General features: G+C 42.6%; 1 protein-coding gene across 5 annotated transcripts in view; it reads right to left on the bottom strand.

Annotated features, from left to right (window-relative positions):
* The window catches only part of Plc21C (Phospholipase C at 21C), a 952,170-nt gene that overhangs the window by 337,954 nt on the left and 601,577 nt on the right, over window positions 1-12,639 (bottom strand). For all 5 annotated transcript variants that reach the window (XM_076198141.1, XM_076198143.1, XM_076198142.1 and 2 more), the window contains exon 5: window positions 1,453-1,586. In XM_076198141.1, the coding sequence (XP_076054256.1) occupies window positions 1,453-1,586 (134 nt within the window). The remainder of the gene's footprint in view (window positions 1-1,452; window positions 1,587-12,639) is intronic.

Here is a 12,639-nt window from a genome sequence, read left to right as displayed (position 1 = left end):
GAGTAAGGGAGAGGAGGAGATGGAAGAGGAGGAAGCGAAAGAGGATATGGAGAGGAAAGAAGAGGAAGATGAGGAGGGGGAAGGGGAGGAGGAAGTGAAAGAGGATATGGAGAGGGAAGAAGAGGAAGATGAGGAGGGAAAAGGGGGAGGAGGAAAAAAGAGTAGGAGGAAGAGGAAAAGGAATAAGGGAGAGGAGAAAGTCAAAGACGATATGGAGGAGAAGGACGAAGAGGAAGAAGAGTTGGGGGAGGGAAAGGGAAAAGGGAGAAAAAGAATAGGAGGAGGAGGAGGAGGAGAAGGAAAAGAAGACGGAAGAGAGGAAGAAGTATGAGAATGAGAACGAAGATATGAAAGAGGATAAAGATGAACAATAGGAAGAAGAAAAGGAGGATAAAGGGGAGACAAGAGAATTGCAGAGAGTGTAAGGATGGGAATGAAGGAAGGAAGGAATGAAGGAATGAAGGAATGAAGGAAGGACGGAAAATCAGAGTAATGGAACGATGGAAGGGAGTACAACGGAAGTAAAGATATAGTAGCTGGGCTGAAACGAAGACTGTGAAAAAGAACAGATATACTGAGGGATGCGGACACAAAGGAAGGAAGAATGGGGACCAGGGAGGGAAGAAGGAGGGACGGTGAAAGAAGACAATTAATTCCTTCTGCTCCACCCAAGAGGGTCCTCCTTGCCTGAATAAAATCGCCTGGTGGCAGCAAGATCGAATATATAAGTCGTCGATGACGATGACAGGATCAGATTATTGAATATAAGGGTGGGACGGTAGTACCAGTAACTTCATCGAAGATAACTAGTGCTTCTATTTTTGAGGATCACATCGTCAAAAAAAAAAAAAAAAGTCATGGAAGTAGGAAATGAAACTGAAGTAGGTCAGTAGAAACTGAAGTAGGTCAGTAGAAGTTAAAAATTATCATCATTCTTCTCAGAGTGGAAAGTAGCCTGAAATCATAAATGAACGTCGTGTGACTCTAGTCTCCGAGGATGTTGTTATAGTCACTAAAATAATGACTGGATAAAATCTATAGAGCCAATGCACTCTCCTCATAGACGGGGAGATGGAGGGGGGAGGGGGGAGGGGGAGGGGGTGAAGGGAGAACGCAGGGAGCCATGGGGAAGGGAAGAGGTGGGGGAAGATGAGAGGGTGGACTAATGGAGAGGTGGGGGGGGAAGGAGGAGAAAGGGAATGAAAGGAGGGTGGGTAGAAAGAGATGAAGGAGGAAGATGAGGTGGAAAAGGGGGAATTGTCGAGAGGAGGAGAGAGAGAATGAAAAGGGGGAGGGGAGGAACAGGAGATGGAAGAGAAGAAGGAGGATAAGGAGGAGGAAAAGAAGGTAGTGTCCAAAAGTACAAGTAATACGGGAGAGGGCGTATGGGGTGGGGGGGAGGAGGGGAGTGGAAGGGAGGGGAGGGGGAGCGCGGGGGGTATTTGAACTTACTTTTTGACGGGGATTTTCCCGTTCTTGTCCGTCTGAAGAGTGAGTCGGGTGTGGGCCTTGCGCAGGAAGGTGAACGGGGACGAGTTCTGGGCCAACAGGTTGTAGGCCATCTTCAGGATCTCGTCCGCCCATAGCTGCCGGGGAAGAGAGAAAAAGAGAGATAACAACGCGTCACGGCCAGCGTCCATGGTAGGGGAAAAGTGGGGTAAAGAGAGAGAGAGAGAGAGAGAGAGAGAGAGAGAGAGAGAGAGAGAGAGAGAGAGAGAGAGAGAGAGAGAGAGAGAGAGAGAGAGAGAGAGAGAGAGAGAGAGAGAGAGAGGTAAACTGAGGGAAAGAGAGCTACATATTATAACCTATTACAAACACCCCTTTCCTCCCTTTCAGTCAACTTTATGTGTGTGTGTGCACGGCACTACCCCCATCTTCCAGCTCACCTTCGATTCTTGACACGAAACTTCCCAACAGCCCCCACAAGTGCGTGTTTAGCCTACGATAAATTATCAGTACAAAACTGAAGACCTCAAAATCCCCGTGACCCCATGAAAATTCGGTGATTCCCAAAGTAAAATATGAATATCGTCGTGCAAATTATATTTCCTCTCGTGGTGGACAGCGAGAATCTCAACCATCCCTTGTGTGTTGAGGGACCTTAGAGATTTCGCTCAGGCTAACACATGGCTATTTTATTCAGCTGAGAGAAGCCCTTCTATGCTTTCATGGGTGAAACCACGACAAAGATATCTAGGCTGACGCTTTAAAGCGAGTAGACCACTTTAAGGATTTTAGTTTGGCTGACCCCACACGGTTTTAGTCAGCTTAAAGAAACCCCTCAATCACTTCGTGGATTAAGGGTACCATAAAGTCCTTCTAATTGTGTTGGCTTACCCCCCATCGCCGTCACTATCATATGTAAGTCGTAAATGCCTTGTAGTGAATAATAACTATTGGCACTACGAGAAATAGTATACTATTTTACTGGATATGTGTATACACCAACATAAGTCTATAAGATATTCTATTTTATTCTCTTTTTTTATGCATTCACCTTATTTTTGCTTCCACAAACAATATTTTTAAAAGCTTTGTACATATGCGATGCTCCTATCTATATTTCTTGTGACACTTCTTAATTAAAACCATCCCACACAGTTCACAGTAGGAATCACGCCAAAGTGAAGTGAGACATGACGTCACGGCGCAGGTAAACGACAAGACTGAAATTCAATTCTGAAACAGAAAATATAAATAGCCTGCTGGTCTTTTCAGAAAATGAGGCATTTGAGGTCACTAAGAAAGTAATGTACACACCACTGCGGAAGCTAAAATAAAGGGAGTGCCAAGGCAAACTTTAACAACCAGACCATAACGCCGTGGGAGAGGTTAAATGTACTTCTGCCTTGGAGCGCCACTATGTCGACGGTGTAAACCTGATATATAACCGCCAAATCGAGTAATAACGAGGTGCGAGTATTTTCCCTCGAGTCCCAGATGTACCAATACAAAATATCAGACCTAATGGAAAGGAGGAAGGGTGAGCGGGGAGGGAGGAGGAGAAGGAGGAGGAGGAGGAGGAGGAGGAGGAGGAGGAGGAGCAGCAGCAGCAGCAGCAAGAGGAGGACGAGTGTAGGAAATGGAGGAGGACAAGTAAGGAAGTAGGAGGAGGAGGAAAAGGAGGAAGTAGAGGAGGAGGAGAAGGAGGAGGAGGAGGAGGAGAAGGAGGAGGAATCGGAAAAGAAGTAGAAAGAAGAGGAAATAGAGGAGAACGAAGACGAATTGAATGAAGAGTTACAAGGAGTTATTATGTACAAACGAACAGCAAGAGACCTATTGGTCCTTGCATGGCTGTTCCGGTACTTAATCTACTATTCATGTTATCATTACCATTACTATCATTATCATTATTACCATTACCATATTATCATGTTTTTAAAAATCATTATTATTTCATTCTTTTTTATGAGAAAGAGGAAGAAAAAGAAAAAGAGGAAACGAAAGAGGAGGGGAAGGAAGAGGAGGATTAAGAAGAGGAGGGGGAAGAGGGGTATTGCATTCCGTCGTCGATAAAGCACATTTCTATCCTTTGGAGCGATATCGCGCGGAGGAGGCACTCACGGAAGATGTAACGGTCAGACTTAAGTAGGGCAACAGAAAGGAGGAGTAAAAGGGGTTAAAACTAATCATCCTTCTTCTTCGAATGGATATTTGTCTTTTGCCATGAAAAAATGCTTTACAACACTGACCTGTAGGGGTATTACCTACATACATACATATACCAAAGGCTTTTTCCCCCTTGCACGGGAGGTAGCCAAAAAAGAAAAAGGCATAGAAACCACTCCCACCCATTCCATTTCCTATATATTCCACTCCCCTCCACCCTCCTCCCTCCCTCTTATCTCGGCACCATTACCAAAGTCCCTAAAATACAGACTCCCATCCAGGGAAGATAGACAGGAGAAGGAAGAGGAAAAGAGGAGGGAAGTAGAAAGAAAGGGTAGAGGGATAAAAAAAAAGGGAGGATGGGAAGAAGGACGAAGAGAAAAATAGGAAAAAAATTGGAATAGGAAGAGAAGGAAAAGGAGGAGGAAGAGGGAAAGAGATAATGAATAGGAAGAGGGGGAAATGAGGATGAGGATTAAGATACAAATGATTAGGAAGAAATAGAAGAAGGGAGGAGGGACGAGTGGGAGGAACAGGAAGAGAAATACAAAGAGGAAAATGGGGATGAAGAGTGGGGAATGGGAGGATGAGGAACGGTAGGAGAAATAAGGGACGGTGGAGAGAAGTATAAATATAAACATTTAGGGGGAAGAAATAGGGAGGAAGAGGAAGAACAGGAGGAGGGGTGAAAGAGAGAGAGAGAGTGAAAAAGAGAAGCACGGTTGAGTTTGGAGAGGGGTTGAGGAAAGAAGACTCCCCAACTTCTCTTTTCACGAACTCCGAGAACCTGTGCAAGTGACCGTGACGAAGACATTGATACGTGATCTGTATGACAAAGATGAAATGACCGCCTCCCCGCTTTCTCCACTCCTTCCCTCCCTCTCTCCACTTCCTTTCTCCGCCCACCGTTTACCTCCCATTAAAGGTCCTTGCTCTTGTGGGGGTCTGTGTGTCCATTTGCTTCTCCTTCGAATCTCCTGCAGCATTAATGTAATGCTGGAGCGACCCTACCTGCAGGTGAATTTGTTTCAATGTTGTACGAATGTTATTACTAGAGATCTCTTTGTACCAATATCGCAGTATAAGCACCATTCTCCTACAACAGACCTCGTGGCAATGTTGCGCCAATGCAGCATATTGACTATATTATGACAATTGAGGCAGCTTATATCAACACTAATAACAACATTAACCATAGAGAAGGCTTTATATGTTTAGCAAAAGCCACAAGCTTATTAATAACAAAAGAATACGCAAATAAAATAGCAAGCTCTCCGAAGCGTCCCGTAAGATGACCCGTCCGTGTATAAAACATCCTGTTACGTTTGAGTTGTTAGATTTGTGATCAAGACCCTGCGGGTCGAAACGTTAAGGCATAAATTCTCCCATATCTCCTCATCAACTTCTTTCACTTTCAATGCAGCATATATTGCCCTGGCAATCTCTCTGGCAATGTTTACTGGGTTGCCGTTCGGGTCCGTGCCTTGGCTGCCTCGAGGCTCTATGCAGACTCGCCGTCCAGAAAGGACGACCCCAACGAGTTTTTTCGAGTGACTGTACATGAAGGCAATGGAAAAGAGTGCAGGAACAGACGGACGCACAAGCAAAATGCATCTCGGTGGCGTGGCCGGGAAGGTGCGCGGTCGGCGGTTCAAGGCCTCGTGTACCATTCTGTGTACCGTAGAAGTGAAAGAATAATAATAATAAAGAGAGACGGGATGCCAAGAGCTTGAGATCCCATGTCATATACATTCAAACATCCAAACACACACACACACACACACACACACACACACACACACACACACACACGCCGTTGCTATCCTCTTTGAATAAAGGAATTGTGTGATTCACTATGGTCTTGGATCACGTGTTGGACTCGTGATCGACAGCTTTTTCCCTCCCGGAAGAGAGCTCAGAGCTCATATATGACCGATCTATGGATAATGCAGTGACCTTTCATGCACACACACATCCAACTTCCCGCCCAAGAGAGTTGGAGTAACAACTCGCAGCACAGCGATATTGAAATTATTTCAGCCCTGGGTAGGATTCGAACCCGGACCGCCGTAGTGGCGGCCGCGGGCGCTACCACTGCGCCATGCGAGTCGTGTATGTGTGTGTGTGTGTGTGTGTGTGTGTGTGTGTGTGTGTGTGTGTGTGTGTGTGTGTGTGTGTGTGCGTGTGTACGCGTGTTGTGTGTGTGTGTGTGTAAAAGCATTATCCAAAGGCCGAATTATCTAAAAGCTGTGATCTCTGAACCGTGAAGATAATAGTTGTCAATCATGGGTCCAGTACGTGATTTAAGACCATTGGAGTCTAGTAGGGACTCAGACTATAATGCACACACTAAATTGTCTTAAGTTTACCGGTTGCCTCTTGGTTGTACGGCATTCTGAACAAGTGATGCTTCAAATCTTCGATGACTAATCGATATGCAGATTCTTTTCCGATGGCTACACTTTGTGGCTCAAATCTAAGATCTATAAAAGGAGCCTCCGATGTTTTTTACTTTTAAATAACTTTCTTCTCTTTTAGTTTCATTCTGGGGTTCCAGTTAATTTCACATTTTTCCAGGAAGTGCAAGCGTCTTTTCGGGTCAGATTCCGTACAGCTATTTGATTTTTTGTGAACCTCCGTCATGACGTCATATTGTTTTAGGAGTATTCCCAACTGTCATGGCCTCCACTACTACATGACTTAGAAAGTAATTTTTCAAGAAGTATCATAGAATCACAAATTTACTAGATATGTGCAGATAAACAGAATTGATAAATCTAAATATGTATTCAATATTGACCAAATTATGGTGATTCAGGTACGGTACCAGTACACTTTCAAATATATAACGGGAAATTAACACTTCTGATGTAGCATTCGGCTATTAGGGGTCACCACAGCGGATCACCCGTTTTCTCCTTACTCTGTCTTCTGCATCTTCCGTTACAACCACCATCCGTATGTACCTCTTTCACCACATCTATTAACCTTCTCTTCAATTTACTCTTCCTCCTGCCCAGTGGATCCATCTTCAGCGGCATCCTCCCTCCATATTTATCATTCCTTCTTCGCACATGTTCAAACCTTCTTATTCTCTCTTCTCTAGCTTTGTCCTCAAACTGAAGAATGTGTGTCGTGCCTCTAATATGTTTGTTTCTAAATTTGTCCAGCCTCGTTACTACCAGTGGAAAACGCAACATCTTCAGTTGCGCTACCTCCTACTATGCCTCTTGTCCTTGTGTCATTTTTACTGTCTCCAAACCATCCAACATGGCTGACCTCACTAACGTCTTATATACATTCCATCTAATTTTATCATAAAGGCTTCTGTCACAAATGATTCCTACCACCTTCCTCCACCCACTCTCCAACCAGTCTGCATTCTCCATTACTTTGTGTAAACCTGTGTTCTGATTCATTGACCTTAGTCATATCTACATTTTCCAGCCTCATCATTCCCCCCGCGATCTCTCTAATTCATACACAAGTACTTTGTCTTGCACCTATTTATTTCCATTCCCTTTCTCTTTAATGCATATCTCCATCTCCCCAGCTCTGCCTTGACTTCCTCTCGGATCTCGCCGCATACCAATGTCGTCGGTAAACATTAGTGTCCATGGAGACTCCTGTCGAATCTCATCTGTTAATCTGTCCAAACAAGAAAGGGCTCAGAGGTTGATCCTTGGTATAATTCCACCTCCACCATCAAACCCTCAGTCATCCTTGATGCACACCTCGTTGTTGTAACACTATCGTTATACTTGTTCTTAACCACACTCATCTACTTCTCTGCCAATCCTGACTCCCTCACGTGATACCACAACTCTCGGAATCCTGTTATAAGCCTTCTCTAAGTCTACAAACAAACAGTGCAACTCTTGGTCAGTTCTGCGCTCCTATATTAACATTCTCAATGCAAATAAAGCGTCTGTAATTCTCCTCTTTGGTATGAAACCAAATTACTCTTCATCGATCCTTATTAATCTTCTGAACCTAACTTCTAGCAATCTTTCCCATATTTTTATTGCCTACCTCATCAACTCTACATTTCTATAGTTGCTGCAGCTCTGTACATCTTCCTTGTTTTTGAAAACCAAAACTTGCGCCCTTCTACTCCAGTCCTCCGGCATTCTTTCGCCTTTCAGGAATTTGTTAAACAACCGAGTTAGTCATGTCACGCCCATCTCTCTTAACCTTCTCCATGTTTCCACTGGTAAATTGTCTGGATCTAGTGACTCATCACCCTTCATGGCCTTCCTCACTTCATTCCTGATGATCTCTTGCACTTCGTAATTGACTACCTCCATCTCTTCCAATCTTTTCTCTTTCACGTTTTCAGCATTCGTCAGCTCTTCGAAATACTCCTTACACTTCTAAACCCTTCCCTCACTTGCCAATACATTTCCGTCTGTATCCTTCATCATTTTAACAAGCTACTCACCTCGTCCAGCTCAGTCTCTGCCAGGCAAACCGGTAAAGTCCTCTCTTCCTTTCACTACTACCCAGCCTCTTGTACATGTCATCGTATGAATTTTCCTTTACCATAATCACTACCTTCATTGCTACGCTTCATATTCACTCATACTCCCACATCTACTTACACTTCTGTATATCTGTTATTAAGTATAAAATGCTACTAACTACAATAGGGTCTACTCGGTGCCTAGATGACAATAAAAAACAAGCAAATAAACACTTAAAAAAAGAAGAAGGAAACTGTCAGATATTCGTATACCAATGGGTGCACATATCTCTCGAAATTTGATGGGAAAAAATTGTACACATGGTCTGTTCCAGGGTATGGTGCCCTCTACGTAAGCATTTTTGTATGCTGGATTTACTAACTCTGCCACACGCTTCGGAAATCAGAATTTGATTGCAATCACCACCATTTCATAGCATGCATCCCGTCCGACGCGCAGAGGGAGCTTCCTGCCTCCAGAGCATGTTCCTGCATACGATCCCTTCATATCATATGAGCCTGCACTTCCATCGAGTGTGCCAGTGGATGATGATACGGTATCGGTGCTGGATGATGATGGTGGATAATGATATTGACAGATAATAATGATGATAGATAATACTAATGATGTAGTGAATGTGGTGGATGACGATGATGATGGTGAACGATGGTGGCGATAGTGATGATAATGATGATGATGATGACAATGATGATGACGATGATGCTGATGGCGGACGACGATGATAGATGATGATGATTATGATGAATTGTGATACATTATAATGAAGACGGTAATGATAATAATGATAAAGATGGTGATAATCATGGTATTAATAAAGATGATGGTGATGATGATGATGATGATGGTATTAGTGAATGATGGTGGAATGGATCAATACTTTACTCTAGACCTCTTGCCGGAGATCCCCGGCTCCCGGAAAACAGCCTCCGGACTGGTCCACAAGTCACCCTAGGAAGAAATAATGTGATGATGTCCGAGCGTGGCTTGGATGGGGCAGTGCAAGATTGGGTGTCCCGTGTCTTCTGTGTGGTGGTTGCATCGAAGGTAGTTTGTTTCTATGTCTTAGTGATGGGTGGTGACCTGAACGCAGTCGTACCAGAGTAGTTCTTGTTTGTCGTGGAGGGGATTTTCCTGTGGGGCTCATGCCTCGAGTTGTCAGTTGGAGGAAGGTATTTGGTAGCCGGTCTTGGAGTGCTTCTTTAGTGATCTGGGTGTATATGTGTTTTTGTAAACATGTGTTGTGTGGTGACGATATAATGATGGTGGTGATGATGATGATGATGATGATGATGATGATGATGATGATGATGACGATGATGATGATGACGATGATAATGGCGGTGGTGATGAAAACGACGGTGATGGTGGATGATGACAGATGATAATAACGATGGTGATGATACTGGCGGATAATCATGGATGATAATGATAATGAGGATGAAGATGAAGGATGATGCCAATGATGATGATAATGATGACGCCTTAGTATTTTTTTCTGGTTCCCGCCTGACGATTTTATTCAACCCTGAGGTGCAGTTTACTCTTGAAAATGTCTTTCTCAAGACGAAACGTTGAGCTCTACAATCAAATGAAATTGAATGGGAGAAAACGGAGACCTAGTTTCAGTTCACCCGATCAATGACAGAATTTTAATCAGAAAAATTAAGAATACGAGGAAAAACCTGAATAACTACCACAATGCTGTCGTATTCAACTCAACGTGCATTATTGAAAACCTGCTCCCTTCTTTTACAAATATCTATCTATCTATATATATATATATATATATATATATATATATATATATATACATACATACCTGGGTTTCACTAGATGGTCCCCAAGACCTAACTCTTCATTAGGAACAATATACTTTTATTTTAACTTTTTCAGATTCTCGCCTAATAACTGTATTGAATTTTGAAAAGGGTTGGGTTCCCCTTTCCAGTTAAACAGTTAATTCTTCAAACGTTTAGGACCTTAACAGTTCCAGGGATGTGCAAAATGTTATTGATAAAAGGTGTCGCTTACCTTGCCTTAGGTAACTTAACTGAATTGGAGAGATTAATTGAATACGGTATATACTTTTGAGGCCTGGGCGTATTCAGCTTCGTACGATTTCGGCCACTTATTTTACAGTGTTTATTTATTAATGGAAACTGTAAACCTTTTGTTGAACTAAGTATGTTGGATGACACTTCTACAATTATGTGAATGCTCGTAAACCCGAAGTGAAGGTACCATATCTAATAATCTATTTCCAAAACGCATTTCAGCAAAGCGCATCTACAAATGTTAGAAAACTATTGAAAAATGCAGAAACACGAATGCCACACCTATTCTATCAATAACTCCACCACCCCACCTGATTTTTTTCCCCTAGATATTCTCGTGTTCCTTGGTGGACACTAAAGACATCGCTCGCCAATGAAAATAATATGGCGATCACTAGTAACTTTGACAGAATCAGCGACGGCTCCTTCACCATCTTCCGCGCCGAGGTTTCATTTCTCCATCAATTCGGGCAACCACTAGCCTCCTTTCCGATTCCCAGCAGAGACTGTTGCCTGCTCCAATAGTCCCTCAAGCGCTTAATTAAGCAAAGGCGACTGCTTCGGTCGCAGCTAAGCGCCTCCTGCCGTAGGCTCCTCACCTCCTTCTTCGAGCTCTCTCGGTAGTTATGAGGTTGAGTGGGCTATCTCAATTAACGTCTTCAGTTTAGAGAGATAATTTGCTTTTCTGGCTACCGCTAAGTTATTTAATTCATCTCCGTGGCACCCTACTCGGTAGGTAAGGCATTGTGGCCAGCCTCGATAGAGTCCTCATGTCGAGTGAAGGTTTTTCCTTTTATTCTGGCCCCCGTCGATAAGCCAACCTCTTTATCTCAGCGCCACACCCTCGACAGCGGGGAAATGATAGTCATCTCGAAACTTTTCCTAAGTACGAGTAGATGGCAATTTATTCATTCTATCTTGGCTGCCGCCAAACTATTTCACTCATCTCCGAGGCAACCCAAAAGGGTTAAGGTCTCAAGAACACCTTTCAGGGAATGACTTCAGCAGGTTTCGATTTCAATGACGCCCCCCAAAGACCACCTGAGCCGGCTTTTCTGGCCACCTCCCGCTTGGGCAATGATGACGGACGCGGATTTCGACCACATGTTGCTGGTCAGCCCGGAATTAGGCAATAGTTCTAATTGCCTCCTGGCGAGAGGGACGGACAAAACGGAGAGAGAGAGAGAGAGAGAGAGAGAGAGAGAGAGAGAGAGAGAGAGAGAGAGAGAGAGAGAGAGAGAGAGAGAGAGAGAGAGAGAGAGAGAGAGAGAGAGAGAGAGAGAGAGAGAGATGAAAAAAGAGAGAAAGAGAGAGAGAGATGAAATAAGAGAGAGAGAGAGAGAGATCCAGATAGAGATGAAATAAGAGAGAAATAGAAAGAGTAAGAGAGGGTGAGAGAGATAAGGAGGGAGAAATAGATATGGATCCAGTTTCGAGTTTAATCGCTTTGCTAACCATGCCCTGATGAACTTGACCCTTATAATGACTTAGAACAAGAGATAGAGAGATAGGCAAACAGAGGTGAAATATCGAAAGAGAGAAAAGGATATATATATATATATATATATATATATATATATATATATATATATATATATATATACATATATATTATGACATCATGACAGGTATATGAATAGTAAGAATGGAAAGACACGATTGAGAACAAGAGACTTTATTCCTGACCGGTTTCGCCTCTGAGGCTTCTTCAGAGGTAATATTTACAGAGAATGAATGCATAGGTATTTGTAGGGCAGTTGCTGTGGTTTATGAGGGACGCGGGGTGGGATTCCGTGTGTTGCTAGGCTTGGTTGTCATGTGGGGTCAGGTGTGAGGCTACAAATACCTATGCATTCATTCTCTGTGAATATTACCTCTGAAGAAGCCTCAAAGGCGAAACCGGTCAGGAATAAAGTCTCTTGTTCTCACTCGTGTCTTTCCATTCTTACCATTCATAAATATATATATATATATATATATATATATATATATATATATATATATATATATATATACATATATATATATATATATACATATATACATATATATATATATATACATACACACAATGTATATATATATATACGTATATACATACATATATATATATACATATATACATACACACAATGTATATATATATACATATATACATACATATATATATATATATATACATATATATATATATATATATATAGAGAGAGAGAGAGAGAGAGAGAGAGAGAGAGAGAAAGAGAGAGAGAGATAGAGATAGAGATAGAGAGAGGAAGAGAAAAAATGAAAGGGAAAGAAGGAGAAAGAGCAAGATATATAGAGATATGGTTAAAGGTAGACTCTATAATGTTCATACATAAATACATACATATACTAATGGCTATTTCCCCCTCGCAAGGGAGGTATCCAAAAAACGAAGGCAGGAAATACACTTCCACCCATTCCATCCCCACATACTCCACTCCCATTCACCCTCTTCCCTCTTTTTTTTT

This window comes from Oratosquilla oratoria, chromosome 14 (genome assembly GCF_046742065.1).
Source record: "Oratosquilla oratoria isolate Oo_2021 chromosome 14, ASM4674206v1, whole genome shotgun sequence".
Classification (NCBI taxonomy): Eukaryota; Metazoa; Arthropoda; class Malacostraca; order Stomatopoda; family Squillidae; genus Oratosquilla; species Oratosquilla oratoria.
Note: the sequence above shows the minus strand (reverse complement) of the source record. Positions and strands in the feature narration are given on the sequence as shown.